The 20,543-nt window shown below is 32.4% G+C and overlaps 1 protein-coding gene across 3 annotated transcripts; it reads right to left on the reverse strand.

Moving 5' to 3' along the window:
- Positions 1 to 8,042: 8,042 nt before the first annotated feature.
- Positions 8,043 to 17,939, reverse strand: LOC127714651 (pirin-like). Of its 3 annotated transcripts, none has more exons than XM_052220717.1 (9): positions 17,851 to 17,939; positions 16,827 to 17,090; positions 15,134 to 15,226; positions 14,239 to 14,319; positions 13,257 to 13,463; positions 11,732 to 11,861; positions 10,963 to 11,048; positions 10,192 to 10,258; positions 8,043 to 8,960 (listed from the first exon to the last, which is right to left on the reverse strand). In XM_052220717.1, exons 2-9 carry the CDS (start codon positions 16,917 to 16,919, stop codon positions 8,845 to 8,847), a joined length of 873 nt encoding a protein of 290 aa, XP_052076677.1. In that variant the 5' UTR covers positions 16,920 to 17,090; positions 17,851 to 17,939; the 3' UTR covers positions 8,043 to 8,844. The 3 variants fall into 3 exon arrangements, with proteins under 3 accessions (XP_052076677.1, XP_052076675.1, XP_052076676.1); XM_052220715.1 differs by having other exon boundaries at positions 8,043 to 9,466; XM_052220716.1 differs by lacking the exon at positions 17,851 to 17,939 and adding an exon at positions 17,610 to 17,694 and having other exon boundaries at positions 8,043 to 9,466.
- Positions 17,940 to 20,543: the final 2,604 nt, after the last annotated feature.

The following is a 20,543-nucleotide window of genomic DNA, read 5'->3' on the forward strand; positions in this document are numbered from 1 at the left end:
TTGTTACTTGGTTTACACATTTGAGCATGGTATAAAGAACATTTCATTATTGTTTTTAAAATAACAAAGATATATGAAATGAATAAATCACAATTTCAAATAAGAATAAAAAATGTTGATTTTATTTCTAGGGAAGTAAGATACTGATCATCTCACTGAGTTCACATATCTGTATTGTCCATTCAATTGTTTTCAAGAACACCAAAATCACTGTTGCACAACAACAGACAGAGATACTATAATACAATGAAATTGTTTGATTATCGGGTTTTCACATAGTCAGATTCCCATTTGGATGCATTTTCAAAACCATTCCTTCCCATTTGATAATCCAATAAGCTTCTGGTGTAGTCATCACAAATTGGCCTGTTAAATATAGATTATTTAAAAAATCTACATAACTGAATCCTGTCCTAAAAAGGAATACATGTACAAACATTGCGTTCATGCATTACATCAGTATCTTGCATAATTTAACAGTGGTGGATTCAGGTAGGAATGAGAGTGCTAAAGCATAATGTCAGAAATCAGCCAAGCCACACTTGGCATATTATTTTGACTCCTTTCCTCAAACCCTGGATCTGTCCCTGTTTATTCATACTCGATCATGCGATCACTGAAAGACTAGGTTGTTCCGCACAAATCTGTAAGATGACTTCATGAAAAAAAAAGAATAAAGTTAGTGTTTTGTAGTACAATGTTGATCTATGATAGATATTCTCAAAAACTGGTGTACTAGCACAATTTTAAATATGGTACTCAAACTGGTATATTAATCATTCTCTATCCATGATGGAAGCCAATTGCCTAGGAAGTAGATTAATACAGCCAATCATTACTTTTAATAAATTAGCACATCTTTTTATCATTTTGAAAAAAGACAATGTGCATGCAATATAGTGTGTCGGTTACTTATCTATCAAAGTTAATGGTTTACTCAGTAGTTTTTAGTTTTCTCCATTAAAGAATATGACCATCATGATTATTTTATAAATGTATTATTACTATAGAAAGCTTTATTATATCCATCTATTCAATCTACCATTTTCTACATCAGGAAATGGCTGTACCAAGTCAGGAATATGACAGTTGTTTTCCATTTGTTTGATGTATTTGAGCTTTTGATTTTGCCATTTGACAAGGAACTTTCCGTTTAGAATTTTCCTTGGAGTTCGGTATTATTGTTGTTTATATTTTATGTAACAAACATGCACTTATCTAATTGATAATGATAACAAGGTACCTGGTCAATATTGACTTGTACAGATTGTTGTCGCATTAACCTGTCGGCAATGATTCAAGCGTAATTCTGTAATTTCAGAAGAAAAATTATGTTTGTCAATTGGCACGGTCTTCTCTACCAACAAAGCTTCCCATGTTATGATGTTGACCAATGAACACAAAATAACATTACTTGTCTATGTGACCCTAATTATTCCACTGTATTTTTTTTTGCTTTGTTTCAATCATTTGTTTCAATCATTTTTTTCACTGTGACAGGCCAATAAATCATTATCAGCATAAAAGAACTAGTTGATTATAATAAGATTAATTTCACTGTTAAAAACCAAACATTGTGTGTTAAAAAAAAGATCACTCACATCGTATGGGAAGTCATCTCATGTTAGTATTTTACAGAATTGCAAAACATATCTGATTAATTTCGAAAAATAAAGGACATTGAATTAATACATGAATTCATATTTTAGATTATACACTAATCTTTCTATTCAACATGCTCTCACAGGGGCTTGCCACCTATTAACACAAAACGACACACCTCTAGACTCTAGATTGCACGATTAAGTTCATGTAAACTGCGTTACATTCCATTCAATGGTTACTACCATGCTGGAAAACACGTCAGATTCAATTATTTTCTTTGTTATAAATTCTCATGTTGAAGAAAAAATCTATTTAGATGAGTACCTAATTCTATGGTTTTGTTGTTAAATTTGCTCCTATCAAACGTAACTAAAGTTTATATTTTGTTATTTTTTTAAATCCTGGTTCCTTAACCATGAAATCCAGCAAATTGGTATCCCGGAGTTTAACTGATCCCGAGACAATGCAGTAAATTAAATTACTGATTTACAACAGTTTTTTAATGCTATTCCTTTTAACTTTTGAATATGAAATTTTGCTCCTTCTTTTTCATCTTTGTCTAAACACTACTGCATCGCTTACCTTAATTCCTACCATTCTTATAACCATGACCATAACTCCCTAGTACTTATCTCAATACTACCTATCCTCCAGGTTCAGATACTGATTCCTTCTTTACCATTTTTTTTTATTTGCTCTGTTTAGACCGCTGTACATTTCTTGATGACATCTTGCTATCTGCTGTCTTAAAATAAACAAATATACGAACTCAGCTGGTCGAATATAAGTTCTGAGCTACCCTTTATCAATTGTATTTATGAGGAAAACGGACGAAATCATTAGTAACATGCAATCTACGTTACAGCTATTTCATATAAAATGTGGAGATGAGGATCATATCATGAATTTTTCAGTCATCTGACATTCAAAGGATGAACATTGATTTATTAATTAATCATTGATTGCTTAAAGTCAATAAACAGCAAGGAAGGACAAGTCATTCAATTTCAAACGACATGTCATGAATTTGAATTAAGCAAAATTGGGAGACTTTTGTATCATGATCAATACCACTTATCTATTAAACAAACTTCGTATTAGATTTATCTATATTAGTTAAATGGCAAAACATGTATTATTTTAATGTTTCATAGATGACTTTTTAATATAAGGTATACAATTTTGCTCTTTGTAACTATTGCCTTAGCACTAGTGCAACAATATATATACAGATGTTTTGGTGTTTAGCGCAGAGTTCCGAGTCGAAATCTGTTTTAGCCAGGTGGTCCTAATGACCACCAAGACTACAAATCTGGTGGTCCTGTATTTTTTGCATCAATTATCTCCATACATGTAGGTATTTGTAAGATTATGCCAATATGCACAATACTTCCATATCAAAATTGAAATACATTGTAATCAGGAGCTATATTTTATACAAGACAGCCTTAAAAAAGAACAAAACACCACACACTTTAGTTGGACATCAGGACCATCACTCCACTGTGATATGAATATGACGCTTGCTTTGAACTACACAGGTTCGGGACAACCCACCAAATGGGAAAAGATTCCCCAAATGAGTAACAATCCCTCAATTGAGTTATCATTTGATAGTGCTAAAAACGATTTTTTTTTAGCTGGGTCTATTGACTAAAAATGACACAAATTGATAGAAAATAGAATATTTTTTCCCAAAGAACCGTATTTTTATTTTGAGCTATCAAAAAGTAAGTAGCCTGAAAATTGTTTTCATAGGTTTGTAGCTTCTCATTAAGTCATATTATGGTTATTTATATGGAAAGTTTGCTGCATTTTTCATCAACATGTTTTAAGTATAAAATGTGTATAAAAACTAGGTTTTTAACACTAGAAAAGTATCCCTCAAATGAGGTATAGTTACCCATTTGGAGAACTATTCACCGTTTGGTGGGTTGTCCCCAACCTGCTAAGCTTCACGCCGAGTCCGAGTTTGTATCTGCTTGTTTACAACACAACAGTCCACAGGAAGACATTTCATTCTACCCGGACACATTATTCTGGCTCCGAGCTGACCAATCTTTTTTGTTTAAACTAAAAGCTGCGCGCTTAGAAGAGAAACAGACTATACTTCTTTTCAAATCTTGGTTTGACCCGACCTAAGTTAGAAAATCTAATATCGTTAAATTACTGTTAAATCAAATATGAATTCAACAAACTCACGATCTTCAGGAAAACAAAACTATCGAGGCAGTTGCACAATTCTGAGAGAGGTCTTGAAAAATATCGTGCTTTCAAAAGCGAGGAGGCAAGCAAATATTTTTCAAATTTTGGTTAATTTTGGGCTAACTTTTGAGTTTCTGCATCAGACGACATTGGCCACACGCATGGACCACCGCAAAGTTTTGTTAGGATGTTTATTCTATTTAATTACATCTTTTTAAAACAAATTTGTTTTGGTTGAAAGGATATGGCCAAAGTTTTCCAGACCAAAAATATACCCTAAAGTGCATTTAAACAGGGAAAATTGATAAACACCGGTAACACATCATAACTTTTAATTTGTCAGCATTGTCAAAAACAGCTGACAAAAAAATGTCGTTTATCGTTATATGAATACATTGAATAAAAAATATTGGTTTCAGACATTATAAAGCGATTTAGGCCACAATTAGCCCTTCATGGCCCTATTTTTCTCATTATCAAACCAACACAATATGTCTGTAAATTAACTTTGTAGACATCTAATCTGTTTATTTTCAAAACACAAAGGGCTTTTAAATATTCACTAAATAGAGAATTTTTCTTCCTTACAATACTGTACAAAAATATTCTCTTAAAATAGTTTTTTTTTAAATTGAAAATAATAAAATATCTATCTTCTAATATCAAACCATTAATATCCCTTAATTACTTCCATGTTCAAGAATATAATATTGCACTTTAAAGTTTTAAGATAATTGAGTTACTTCCCCTTTGACACTATATCAAAATATTGAAAAAAAATACATACCAGATTAATATTTTGGGAAGAATTGAACTCCGAACTAGGTATACAGAAGACACAGGAAGGAAATCTCAATATTTTCGAAATAATAATAAACAGCTTCACAATTTTATCTTTTTCAACTTTTACCACTGAGTGAACACCTCCAAAATGACCATAGACCAAATATATATACTTTTATATGTTATTCTATGTCGAAGATAAGGTAATAGTATAGTAATAGTATATTTGCATGCGTGGCGATTGACAATACCGTTTTTAAATAGCTAAATATTTTCATGTGTGTAATTTTCCTTGATTATGAATTACTTGTTATCTATGTTTTTTATTTTGTATATTTAATCACTAGATGATGTATAAAAGCTCAAAGAATCGTGGTATCTATGATGAGTTTGTTCAATCACAGTAGCATTTTACAAATTTCAAATAATTTTATTGGTGTAAATTTCAATACACGATTGATACCAGCTAACATTTATAAAACACAATTATAAACAATAAAGAAAGACAAATTCTCACTGATAAGAGACACATTTTTTAAATCTACATTGCGTAGAGATGTTATTCATTCTATATTATGAAGCTATTACAATTAGCTTTTATACTACAACTGAACATTGTTTGATTAATAATAGTATGTTATAAGATAACACAAAACTCTAATGTTTTAAAATTCAGTTAAAACTTCTTTGGTGAATATGACCATATTTAAGTGTTCCTTTATAGCGGAAAGTTATTGTTTTACTATATATGTTTAAAAATGTCATATTAGACCGTTTTGACTCTCTCTCTCTTATAACAATTGTTTACATTGCTGCTGATAAAACGTTTTATGCACATTTTTTTTTTATTTCATTCGTAGTTCTCCTCTTATATTTGATGTGTTTCCCTCAGTTTTAGTTTGTTACCCGGATTTGTTTTTTTCTCAATCGATTTATGAATTTCGAACAGCGGTATACTACTGTTGCCTTTATTTACCGTTTGTCTCTCTAATAATTGCAAAGATAGTATCAACAATTTTTCCAAAACAATGTTAACGATGTACAATTTATATATTTTGATAAAAATAAACACGAAACTTTTGATTTTCATAAAATTTTGTCTTAATGTTTGAAAATTGAGCATTTTGTTTAGTTTTTACAAAAGGTACCCGTATTTCAAAACAAAAAAAAAGTGTCATTTAATCATAATTTTTTTTTATTTGTTTTTACAACTTTACTTCTCATGAAAATTGTATGTTTGTGATTGCCACATCATGCAATTTTACATATACTATATTTATGTGATGTATATATTAGCCTTCTGTACAAATTGCACAAAAATTTCAGTTGGTTTCCATACAACTCAAGATATTGTCATATTGATATGTGTGGCGTAGATCAATGAGACACAACGTAACATTACAAAAAAAAAAAAAAAATAAAATAAAACACAAGACATCGAGAGGTGAACATATGATCTGAACAGAAGACCAACTGTGTCTTCATTTTATTTATAAAAGTCCAGAATGGTCCTGAGGCTAAACTATTCATGATTTTAAGAGACTGCAAAGGATATTCCACCTACACCACTTCTTCGAAAGTCTAATAAAACTAAGGTATAACTAGGAACTACCGATGAGGTTCCTAGTTTGTGACAGGCACCACAGAAAGTTTTCCCGTGCTTTAAATGAATGCTCTTCTGTATATTTAAAGTTATGGTGTATTTATTCTTGAGATAACTTCTCTCATGTTTGCCACTTCATTCACTCAATTGTAGGCCAGTTTGTGTTCTAATACTGTAATAAGACGCACACCACCTTTTATTGGCCCCCATTTCTATCCACGTTACATTTTTCACTTTCAAACATTTATGAGGGGCGGGATCAATACACCGTTATTTACACACCAGACCGTACTGGCTACCGGAACTTTGGCTACACCAAACCAAGTACTTCATATCTGAGAAACGAGCAATATATTCCCACAATTTAAGAATTCATTCATACATTTTTGCATTTTTAAAAATTACCAGTCAATATGTGTTCTACAAGGATCACCAGTCCTTCACCTTTCATTTGATACCTTAATTACTAAAATATATTCTACATGGTTTGATATTTACACCGGTGCGAAGGAACTATTTTGTTTTAAATATTAATCACTCTCCAGTATGTTCTTTTCTGACCGGGTCCGATTTATTGGTGTTACATCTTACCATCTATCCGAATCATTTTGCAAAGAATTCCGCTCAAACCGGTGCTAGGGGCTGTCTTAAACTTGCAGTGAGGTGGGAGTTTTTGTACTCCATGTTGAAGTCGTCACTGCGACTTTGAGATGAAGAACAGCAATAAAAGCGCTGTTCCTTTTATCTTTTTGTGTTTATTGCTGTGTATGTACTGATTTTGTGTCATGAATGGATACCCCAAATCCATTTTTTTTCTATTACAGTAACATGTGACAGGATTAAAATAGTTTATGAATACTCAACAAATTTAGGCAACAGTGGTTTATCGTATTTATCTTTACAACACTGGGTCGATACCGTTGCTGGTGGACTGAGTCCACGAGGGTATCATTAGCTAACTTTGGTACTGACATGAATTACATAACAAACCGTTCAAAAATCTATATATGATTACGAATCTAAGGTTTCAACTCTCTCAGGCAAAGTTGACTTAAAATAAAGGCAACAGTAGTATACCGCTGTTGGAAATTCATAAATCGACAGAGAAAAAAACAAATCCGGGTTACAAACTAAAACTGAGGGAAACACATCAAATATAGATTGATGTTGGTATTGTTTTGAGGACCTTATTGGTCACATAGCTCTTCCACTGTTTCGGTTCTTTTACATCTTTGACTTTAAAATATTCGGCTTTGAAATTCTTGATGAAGATCAATCAAGACAAAAAGCGCTTCGGACGCATGAAGTTAATACAGTGTTGTTTTCATTAATCACCGATGTTCAAATCTGATAAATCGATTGAGAAGAAAAATCAAGGCAACAAACAAAACCTGACTGAATATAAATATAAGACCCAATGAGACAGCTCTCCATCCAAGTCACAATGTATAAAAAGTTAACAATTATACGTCAAAGTACGGCCTTCAACACGGAGCCTTGGCTCACATCGAACAGCAAGCTATAAAGGGCCCCAAAATAACTAGTGTAAAACAATTCAAACAGGAAAACCAACGGTCTAATCTATATAAAAAACGAGAAACGAGAAACACTTAAGAAGTTCCTTCATACTTTGCATTCAAAACTACCATTGTAAGAGCAATATATGAGCGAGCTTGGTTGTACTTCCCACAATAAACTATTGCAATAAGATAAAATTACTAAGAAATTCATCTATCATAATAATTGAAGTAATTGTCTATATTCATTGACTTGTAATTAGGGAAGGACAACATTCAATATCTGCCCAAGTCTGGTAATAAAACCAATGCATATACAAATTCTTAAAACAAATATTAACACAATTTAATAAATAAAATATTTAAACATAACATGTAACAACAATAACATTCAGATCTACTTGTCATGATAAACAAATTTGAACATATGATAAGAAAACACATTATTATTTTTTAAACACAGAAATATGATATGTATAAAACACAAACTTAAAATCACATCAGAAATATTGATGTTATATCAATAGGGATGATATATTGTTTAAAGTCACTGAATTCACATACACCGGAAACAGTTGGTGTTTGGTTTTTGGGGTGATGAGTTTATAGAAATCGTTGTCTATCAGTATCATAATCCCATAGTTTATATCTTTTAAAGTCATTGCTGATACTTATATCAAAATTGTGCATTCCGAATATGTGTGCATCCTTGGACCAAAGTCAAACTGACCAAAAGTGTTCATAATTTCTGGGAAATTAACAGAATATAAAGTCATATATGATGGTCAAGCTCAGAACTTGTAAATGTTCTAAAACTATGCTCTGATCATTTAAGGAATAGAGAGAAAACTTAACACAATATCTCCAGCGGGTTTCAGTAACCGATGGTTTATTACTTAATATTTCATGTCCAGCCTTTTTTAAGCATGTGATAATGATACAGATTAATAATCCGTGTTTAATAATTGTAGACAGAGCAAGGCTACAATTTCTGACAGGTGTAGTTCTTTTACATTTAACAGTGCAAAGATGTTTATCCATCTGTGCCATCTTTTCGTGATGTATTTGTCCTTTTTTAATATATCCACCACAGACAAAGTCACGCACAAGGTAAAACAGAAACACACTTTACTATTCATATGCAACCCAAGAGTTCCAAGTATGTGCCTTTTCAAAACCATTTGTCCCCTGTTGGTAATCATTCAGAGCTTGTTTGATTTCTTCATCTGTACACATCACAAAAGGACCTGAATGGATAAATTTTTCACTAACTAGAATATGTAGTACTGATTGTATGACAAATTTTTCCCACTGAATAAATGAAAATAAAAAAAAAACTTATCAAAAGGAATCTAAAATAGTTGTCTTTATCAGCCTACATCAATCCTGTATGACTCTGTTGACCTCGAAAGCATCAACTGACTTATTGAACAAATTGTAAAAGGGGGCAAAACGAATATACCGAACAAAAATCGTACGATTTTAAAGTTATGATTTATCAAATCTGGTCCCTGATATCACGATGATTGCAAAATGTGCATAAATCCAAAAAATGTCATTTAAAAACCATAAAAGAACAGGTTTCCACAACTCAAAGAGAGATACAATAATGTAGAGTACTAGTAATTGTTTTATTATCGACGTTTCACATAGTCAGATTCCCATTTGGATGCATTTTCAAAACCATTCTTTCCCATTTGATAATCAAACATGGCCTGTTGTATTTCTTCTGGTGTATTCATCACAAAAGGGCCTGTCAAATATAGATTTGAAAGTAAAACAAAAAATGTACAGGATCATCAAACCCTTGCCTAAAACAGTATACAACATTATACAAACATAGCATTCAAAATTCCTCAATTTTCACTTAGGTGCTGATACCTAAATATTTGACTATCAAGAGAGGATAAATGTCATAATTAATAAAGTTAAGTCATTAAATATATTAACCTAATGATTATGGTAAATGAAAAAATCAGAGCATGAAATTCCAATTAGATATCCCCCGGAAACACAGGGGATTGCGTTTATCAAAAATTTATCAAACTGGTCGAACTGATTTAAATGAATGCATGGTTACAGAAAAGTAACACTTTTATAATTATTTGTGATGTCCTGCTCATAAAGTTTGCTCTGTTGATAAAGAATCTGGAAAAAGATGCCATGAATTTTTAATGTTGCATTAGAAGTACCTGTTGATCTGATGTATTAATATAATTGTTAAAGACCATACAAAGTTTGTTGATTGTGAAATACTTTTACTTACATAGTATGAGATATCGTCTAATGTAAATTTAACCATATTCTTTCTTTTCACATCAGTATTTTGCACAGTATATTTATATATACATGTATATCATTAATATTTTTTAGAACATTTAATTGACAGACTTCAAACATGCATAATGCCAAAACAAAACACCTTTTCTAACATTTTCAGTTTTCACATTTTAAGTTAAACATTATTATTACACTAACCATGCTGTTTAACAGGTTCACCAATGGGTTTACCACCTATCAACACAAAACGACACAACTCTGGACTCTGAAAAAACATTATGTTCTTATACACTGCTTTACATTCATTCTTTTATGCATATTGCTTTACTAAAAAAGGTATACCATGGCCTATTACCAGAGGAATTTTGACTGACTCTGTAGCAATTAAGAGTAATTCAATATAACCATTTAGAAAAGTTATTGATGCTTCTTCAATTACCTTTTCCATATAAAACAAATAAATTTATTTCTATTGATTTCATGTGAACAGCTTATGGCACTGGGTCGATAGCACTGATAGGGGTGGACTGTTAGTCCTAGACGGTATCATCAGTGTTTCTGTAATAATATGATTTATTTCAATTTTATTTAAATACATTGTTGTTGAATACAGAAATTACTTAAATGCCAAGGTTCCAAATCTATTTGGAAAAGTTGACCTTAATAGAGTCTGGCTATTGTTATTCCGTCCCCTTCCAGATGCGGATCCAGGATTTTGAAAAGGGGGCCCGCAGGCCCCCGAACTTGATAAAATTTGTAGTGGAACCGGTAAAAAGTCTGGATTAACCATAAATGAAGCTCCATAAGGGGAGGCCCGGGCCCCTCCTCCCAAAAAAAATCCGCCTCTGCCTTGGTCATGTTTGGGTTTATCATTGTTGATGAAGGTAAATCTAGAAATGCGCTTCGGATGCACAAGGTTTATAACACTCCTCAAAATAAGATTGTTTTTTAAAAAAATACCATGCCTACCTTATTCTCCACTCGAACCCCATCACCATTTTGATCTAAAACCAGTGTATAATGTGCTCCATGTTGTTTGGCATCTGAACCCTCACCTATAAATATATAAACTTTCAGTTTGACACCCTAAAAGATTTCCATCGTCCTAAAGAGTTCACTTCTTTGTTTTGCCAAGGTGCATATATTTGATGCATACTACAGAAAGACCGATTCTTTAAGACCACTGTATACGCATTGGTACAAAGAATCAAGTAATAAAACATAGTATACAAAATACATGCATGAAGAGTAGAATAATACTTTTGTTCTTGTACCAAACTCGGTGGTTTATGCCTCTACATATAATGATACTTTTTTTATAAAGAGCAAACTGATGTTGATTTTATTTCCATATGCTATATCAAAATAGGAGATGTACGGATGTGGCATGATTGCCAATGAGAGAAGTTTCCATCCAGAAACCATAGGACAAGGATGTTTGCATACTTTTGGATATTTTGATCGTTGGATTGCTGTCTTATTGACGTATACCATATATCTCTTTTCAAAGATATATAAGTTCCAGGAATTGAGGTAGACAAACATATTAAAATAAGGAGGTGTGGTATGATTGCCAATGAGACAAATGTAAATATAGAACACAGAATGCAATACATTATAGCTGTTTTCCACTAGATAATCAACATTCATCAAATGTATTTCCCAGCGTAATTAATGTTGTATTCAATTAAACAATTCCATAGCCATTAAAATATGTTACGATTCATATATGTCTTACCATAAGTCGCCTTTCCTGATAACGTATATACAAATACATTCCATCCTTGGGATATAGGTTGATTCAGTACAGCTCCTTGGTCTAGTTGGAAGTCCAAGTACATTGTTGGTGTTCTGGTGTACACAGGGGACTTTAACAACAATAAATATCAATTCAAGTAAACAGCTAACATTTTGGAATAAATAGGGGAATAAAAAATGTTGTAGTACAATGTTGGTGTTTTTGTGTACACAGGAGTCTTAAAGAAAAATGTGTAACATAATGTTGGTGCTCTTGTGTAAATAAGGGACTACAACATAAAAATATCTTAACAACATTGTTGGGGTCTACGTCATGTTCATGACTTACACTATTTTAAACATATATTATCACATTTCATTCTGTTAAATTTTCCGTGATTGAGTGTCACAGTGAAAGCATAATATGATTATATATTTTGTCATAGTTTGGAAAACAGTTGTGTTGGTGAAATATATAGCACAATTCTTCACCAGTTTAATTTCAACAAGGGATTTCATTTTATAAGTAGCCTTGTTTTAGTATGATATAGTTGGTGATGTCTTGTGCTCAGGATGTCGCAAAACAAATCTGTGAAAATAATATTGCTTTTATTGAAGTTGCTTTAGACTTGAAAACATCCAATTCTTATGGATGTGAAATTGAATGTACATGAAGATGGTATTACTAGAAACACTTGTTCAATCCTCTTTATTCTTTCTATTTTAAATTTTAATGTTTTGATGATCGTAAATGTTTATTAGAGGCAACAGTAGTTTAACGATGGTCAAATCTCAATAAGCAATTAAAAAGCCACAAATCAAGTTTAAAAACAAAAACTGATGGAATCGCATGAATTCCAAATGATTAAGACAAGAAATTTATTTTCAATAAATTCAAATGAAGTTCTAGTTTAAAATGTCCTGCACTGAAGCCTTTACATATGGTGCAAGTGGAAACACAAATATACGTACCCAAACTGAAATATATTTGGTATGATTTAAGCAGCTGTAAGTTTATCACATCCCTTTGTAAAATAGTTGTGCTTACAGGTAGTCAAGCAAATGTGAAAATACAGGACTTATATATTTTTAGGCATCATTGTAGACATAAATTTAGATCTGGAATCAATGGAAGAGAAGGCTGCAACAACATGATTGTATATATTTGTATGATTTGTATTATCACCAACATAAAATAACTATAAAAACTGTCATACAAGTGGGAGATTTAGCTAGGTATAAAACCAGGTTTAACCCACCATTTTCTTCGGAAAATGGCTGTACCAAGTATGGAATACGGCAGTTGTTTTTCACTTGTTCTGTTGATTGATAGCGTTTGATTCTTTCAGTTTTATGGACTTCCATTTTTTGAATTTGCCTTGGAGTTCGGTATTTTTATTATACTTTTTAATGCTATGGAATAAATAGTTTAGAGATGGTATCATGCTGCAAGGATTTTTGTTTTAAATTCAATTAAATATATTGTATGATCTTCTTTTTGGACATAAATACACGGTTACACCAACCTTAATGCCCAATGATTCTCCAGCAATGACCTTGACATGGACACCATTTTGTTTTGTCTTTGGGATGTCCTTGTCTAACAACTCCTGGTAAGCAGGTGCCGTCATTTTATCTTTACTTGACAGATTGACCCATAACTGTAGTCCATGAGCTTGTTCTGTACCATGGGGCATCTCACAATGTACAATCCCACGTCCTGCTGTCATCCACTGTTAAAAGATGTACTAGTATAACAAAAAAAATTCAATAAAATATTGTATTTAATGCCCATTTCAAATAAGATTAACGGCAACAGGTTGAAGAATTGGATTTGAATTAACTAATAAAAATGGAAATTGGAGATAATGGATAATTGATGGTAACAGTAGAGACGGTATTTACGATGAATACAGTCAAACCTAAATAAGTCGGAGTCGAGGTACCCGACATAATTATCCGACTTCTCCGAGGTCCGATGTTGAATCATAATTATGTACGGTATGTACAGAGGAGAGATTTGTATTATATTCCTCAATCTGCATTTAAAGTGTCAGAAAACAATTTATTTCGTTAAAAAAACCGAGACAAAATAAACAGTACACATCTAATTATTTTACTAAAACATGTTAAGATAAAATGTGGAACAACAGAAATTATTGTATCTGACCTATTCCTTTGGTCAAGTCTTACTTTTTTTTACAAAACTTCTATGAGTTAATTATGCTTTTAATAATTTTTCCCAACTGTTATAAATTTTCCGTATCAATCAATGTTTGGATAATCTTTGATGACCAAGTGAAGAACTCGTGCATTCACTTATGTTTCTATACTCTTTGATGTCCATCTAAAACAAATTTGAAATCAACTGGTTTTTTTAAACACATAATATATGCAAGAATTTAACAAAACAAAATATAAGAATAATTGTAAAGACCTTGCTACAAATACTCCCACTTGTTGTCATACATAACAAATTATATACAGTAGTATACGTTGTAAGAGTACCTGTAAATCACCAGGATGTATTGTTCCTTTGTGTCCACAAAAATCTTCATGTGTCACTCCACCCTCTAAAACATAAGTCACCTACAATAGATCATGATAATGAAGGCATGTTTAACATCCAGCAGCAAGATAAGAGATTATGCTAATGATATATGAAGTTGAAACCTACTACACCGACACTCTGAGTTGGATTTTTATCCTGAAAGTTCACAAGGCATCATTTCACATGAAGACATGTCACCCTACTCGGACCCACCATTCTGACGCCGGACTCACCAGTGTTTGCTTTTACTCCTACCTGCTATGTGCTAGGCGTAGAGGCAGTAAATACCAATTTTCAAGTCTGTGGGTTGACCCGGCCAGGTTCGAACCTACGACCTCCCGCACTCGAGGCGAGCACTCTATCGCAAAGCCACCGATGCGAGCGTACCTACAACAGTACCGAGAATTTACATCATACCTCATTGCAAAAAAATTAAAACACTGAAAACAGACGGTTGATGATAGAACTGTTACTATTTTTTCAAAATTAAAATAAAAATCTAAATACGATTTTGAAACGACATCAATATACACCAACCGCCTTGCAATCAATGGTCTTGTGGGAGCATGAGCGTTTCAAGAGTGAGAAGGTGGTGGGTTTGACAACAAGACGGATCAAACTAAAGACTTTAACATAAGTATTTGCTGCTTCTCCACTTTTACATAGTTGGAAATTTTCACTTCTATAACATAAAGAACAATCATTCTATTTCATTTTAATGGGTACATTAGCCAAATGACCGAATTTCACCTAAACCATACCAATATAATTTCAAAGATTGATACATTATAAGTTGCATGCATGCCTTCTGTGCTAATCATCATATGAATGTTTACATAATATCAAACATACCGTTTCAAATCCTCTGTGTGGATGGTCAGGAAATCCAGCAGGGGCTTTGACTCTAAAATCATCTAGTAGCAGAAATGGATCAAAGTTGCGAAGCTGAAAGAAATATATATATACATTTGTTTGTAAAATGTTTTCTTCGCACAAAATAAGAAGCAATTACAATGCTTCTTAAACAGACTACAAAAATCTGTATATATAAACATGTATTCATTAAGATTTATATTTTGGTTTCATCAAAATAAGTTTGGGACATAAGTTTAAATTTACACCAAAACTATATTAGCAGTCTCGCATTATACAGGTCATGCATAAATATTTGGCTAAACGTTAATTCAAGTGTAAGTTAGTAAGTAAGTAGATCATTTATTATAGTGACATGTGTAGCACAAATAATATTACATGATAATAATACAATAGTTATTTAAAATTACACCCGGCCCGTTGGACCTATAAGTCACTTTAACCTTTATGTTCATATTTTCAAAAAGCAAAGTGACTGCCATTATATAAATTATTCCACATACAGTTTTATATAACTCTCTTTAAGGTAATCTGGAGCTTATGGACGGTCTTGGAAAGAGAACTTCACGCTTTATATTCATTCCGTGTGGCTTATTTGATCGTTATTTGTTTATCCCTTTAACTTGAATCACAGTTAGTATATGTTAAAATTAAGGAAAATACATTTCCTTTCAAGGTCACCAGCCTTACATACCATTCACTTCTGATAATCATTGTCTTCTTATCTTCCTTTGGTCTTCACTGTACCTGACCTTAGCTTCTATTAACCGGTCCGTATCGGCACTGCATAACTTCAGCTGACCTAGTTTCGAGCTTGTCTCCTCATCCCACATACTGAAATATCACAACTGCAAACTAATAAACTTACCTTGGCTCCTACACTCACCTTTACATAACTTCTGCTTACTCATAAGATAACCATGACTCATACTCTCTAATTCTTACCTCATTTACTTTCTAAGTTTCTACACAGTCACTTTACCATGCTTTGGCCTCTACTCCTTCATATTTACCTACCTCAATATTCAATATACAACATTCAAAAACTAATCTCCACAAGCATCTCCTGACCTTGAACTCCTTAAGTTTTCTTCACTACATTCTAACCCTCTTTTGACCATTGACTCTATTGCCTGCATAAGTTTTACTACACTTCATTCTACCACTCTTCTGACCTTGGCCTTTACTGACTCCTTAAGTTTTACGTCACTAGATTCTACCCCGTCTTCTGACCTTGGACTCTGCTCCTTAATTCCTACCTCTATACTGCCTACACACCTTTTGACCTTGGTTCCATTTACCTTAGTTCCTCCTTCAGTTCTCCATTTGTTCTTTCTCACCTTGTTGACTATTATGTAATTCTTTCCATCTGTCAACGTATATTTGATCCGCCTAATAGAAATTCCACTGGAAACTTTGTTATTAACAATGTCATAATATCTGTACCTGTTGGAACAAATATTCTATACCATTTACTGTAATATTTATTCCAGTGGAAATAATATTCCAGAATATTGTTTCCATTTGGAACTTATATTATGAAGGAACTTCTATTCCGTGACACCTCGCCACTGCCTACACTCCTTCTGACTTTGGTCATTACTCGTTACTTTTTACCTCACGACTCTCTATAGGCTCTTTTTGTTCTAGGCTTCTTCTTCTTAATTCTTACCTGACTACTCCCTACACTCCTTCTGACTTTGGCTCCTACTCCCTCGTCTTGTTCTTTATTTTGTATAGCCTGTTTTACATTTCTGGATGGCATGTTGTTATCTGCGGTGCCAAGTAAGCAAATATCAGTTCTGAGCTTGTCAAAAATCAGTTTTGAACTAGATCTGTTGATGAGGAAGTTACTCTCAATCAACTGTCCCAAATTTGTGACTATGAGGAAAACTGATGTCCAATTATTAATACGTCAACTGGTGTACCATTCAACCTATGTAAAAGATATAGCATGCAGTTTTCAGACAACTTAACCATGTTAAATACTTTTTCACTTCAGTGACTAATATTTTTTTATAAAGACATCATTTGTTTTTCATTAAAGGAAAATCATCGAATTGATCACCAATTATTGGTTGCTTTAATTCAAACTTAAATCAATGGTATACTATCATGGCATTCATGATCTTGATTTTTATGTCGGTTAAAAGCTCATTAGAGCTTATGTTATGTGTTTACCGATGTTCGAACCTCGTAAATCGATATAATCATCTTTTTAGACATACTTGACAAATGTTCTCTCACAAAAGTAATTTTTAAATTATGAATCATAAAATATCCATGGTCTAATCTTTAATTTGATATAATTGTTATACATGTTAGGAATATATTTTTCCGTTTTTAGAAATTGAGTTACTTCCCATTAGCCACAGATTATCTGTTCAATATAAATAAACTTCAAATGATCTCAAATGAACTGTTTACCAATAAACTTTAAAATGACTGGACTTACCAGATGGATTTTGAGAAAATTGAAACCCTCAATATGGAAAAGATACTTGAAAGCTGTCTTTATATGTTGTTACCAATCAAAAACAGGTTCATACTTAAATAACATAATATAGAACTTCTCAATACTAGTAATGAAAATGCAGAATGACTAAGCACTTATTATTCGCTAAGTAATAAACAAATGCAATTATACTATATACATGTACTCAATCTGATTGTTCACATCTTAAACTAAAGCTTACCATTTATCTTTTAGAAATCGCACTATTCTGTTTCTGAAGTGAAAATAGCCGGTCGCTCAGTTTGTTAGTAAACATGAATTCATGGGAGCTAACTCTTGTTATTTGATACTGTATAGTTTTCGGTCGTATTTATATCTAGCAAAATATACTGTAAACTCATAATGACATTAGACAGAAATCAGTGGCGGTTTCAGAAATTTTCATAAGGGGGGCCCACTGACTGCCATAAGAGGGGTCCCGCTTAGTCATGCTTCAGTGATTCCCTGAATAATCAACCAAATTTTTCCAACAAAAGGGGGGGGCAGGTCCCCCCTTAAATCCGCCCCTGGAAATCTATTTTCTGATCACGTCATAGTGACTTATGTTCAGAACTCATACATATAAATATAAACAAGTCTAAATTGAAAACAACGTTCAAACCTATGATTGCGTTGGATAAAAACCGCAATTTTTATACGTGTGCATGCAAAACACATTTCTTGGTAGGGGGGTCTAAATACAGCACAATCAACATTTTCCAAAAGACCAAAAAAGTGAAAAAGTATATTTTAACAAAACGCATTTGACTAGTAGGTCGAACAACGGATGTTCTTAAACCCTGCTAACTGCCATGGCGATTGCCAAATAAACGGATCACAAGATGTAACAAAATGGATCTTAATTATTTATTTGATACCAAACAGAAAACAATAAACTTGCGGAAAAGATGGTATACCGCAAACATGAGGTGCAAAAATTGGTACACCATATCCGGCCGTGATTTCAACAATAAATGTCTCTTCAGTGATGTTAGGAATCGAAACTGTATTTGGAAGGCCATATAATTTACCTCAATTTAGGATTGACTCTTGAATTTTGAAGAGTCGAAATAGGATGAACGGATTATATAAACCCGAAGGCAAATATAATACAAGCCCAAACGAAAAAAATAAAAACAAGTCTAAATTGAAAACAACGTTCAAACGGCTTATTCTCATTTCGCCTTAGCTGTCAAAATCATTATATTAAATAAATCCCAATTGGCCTTAGTACAAATTATCAGGTAAAAAAGAATTATCTAAGGCGAAATGGGAACTTGTGTAAACAATGTAATTAAGTTATTGTTTGTTTTTATTGCAATTATTTGATATTTGTTATGATTTTAATGTCAAAATATACCATGCATTACTTTTTAAGAGAAGATATTTTTTTTGTGTCTTCTCGATTGTCCCACTTTTAGAATAAGTCTTTTTATAGTTGCTCATATTTTATTTTTTTGTTTTAACTTATATGATATATTTTGTAAATAAAGTCTTTGTTGTTGTTGGTAATTAGAGATGACATTCATTCCTTTCATTCATATGTTTAATTCCTCATAAATGAGATGAAATGAACATACGATTAGTGAATAATTATATGTAAACGTCATAATTACAAACAAAATATCAGTATGAGAGCAAAAATATGAGTAAAAACACAACAGATAAATGACTGTTTATACAAGCAATCTTAAAAGTATTGATGCAGTGACCAATCATGTATTGGCACACATAATAGCTCTGTCAAAGAGATTGACTATATTCTGCTACACACTACATAACGTGTGCATGACACAGCTTGAGAAACTGAACCCATTCATCTAGGTTTGAAAAAATTGTCAATGCATGGTTTTCGACCGAGTAAAATTTGAAACAATATTTTGTCTTCATACATGCTTAATTCAAAGTAAAGCACTGGATATTTGCCACTTAAAATGTCCCACCAGACTTCGCGCTGTGCATTAGTACTTGGGCAATTGCAAAAAGCAACAGTTTTTTATGGCCCCGCAACAAAGTTGTCGGTGCCATATAGTTTTACCCTTGTCCGTCATTCCGCAACAAACCATTATACGGACTTTTTTTTTTTAAACTCCTTCAGATTTTGGGTATCGTTCCGACACATCTATTTTTTTTTTTTTTTTTTATTAAAGTTTCAGTTATATATGTAAACACGTCTGTGGGAAAACATGTTTTTCTGTTCTATTAAACTTTTTGTGTTGCATATAATGTTAAGGATAATTGAATTATTTAGATTTTTCTAATTGCATAAAATTCATAAAATTGCAACTTTTATTAAATGAAACAAACACTATTTCAAGAGAAGCAACTTTCCTACTGACATGTTTTTATTGTAGATTTTTCATGGTCACATTTATTAAATTAATATAAAAATAATATTTAAAGAGAAAAAAATCCCTTATTACATGTTGTTTAAATTGTTAAAACAACACAGAGGTTTATTTGTTTATTTAACATTTTTATTTAAATTCACATTTCGCCTTAGTTCAATTCCCATCTCGCCTTAGTATTTTTTTTTACCTTTTTTACCCAGGGCCTGGAATTCACAGCTAAGGCGAAATGGGAACACACCGTTCAAACCTATGATTGCGTTGGATAAATACCGCAATTTTTATACGTGCGCAAGCAAAAACCAATTTCTTGGTAGAGGGGTCTAAATACAGCACAAACAACATTTTCCAAAAGACCAAAAAAGTGAAAAAGTATATTTAAACAAAACGCATTTGACTAACAGGTCAAGCAACGGATGTTCTTAATATATGAAAATATGTACATGTACATGACGGAAAAGGAGCATAGTTTTTTCTCATGAGAATGTCTGAATTCAGTGTCTGTTGAAAACCACGTCCACCAAATGTAACAAATATGTTATGATAT

The sequence above is a fragment of the Mytilus californianus genome, unplaced genomic scaffold (genome assembly GCF_021869535.1).
Source record: "Mytilus californianus isolate M0D057914Y unplaced genomic scaffold, xbMytCali1.0.p SCAF_9, whole genome shotgun sequence".
NCBI lineage: Eukaryota > Metazoa > Mollusca > Bivalvia > Mytilida > Mytilidae > Mytilus > Mytilus californianus.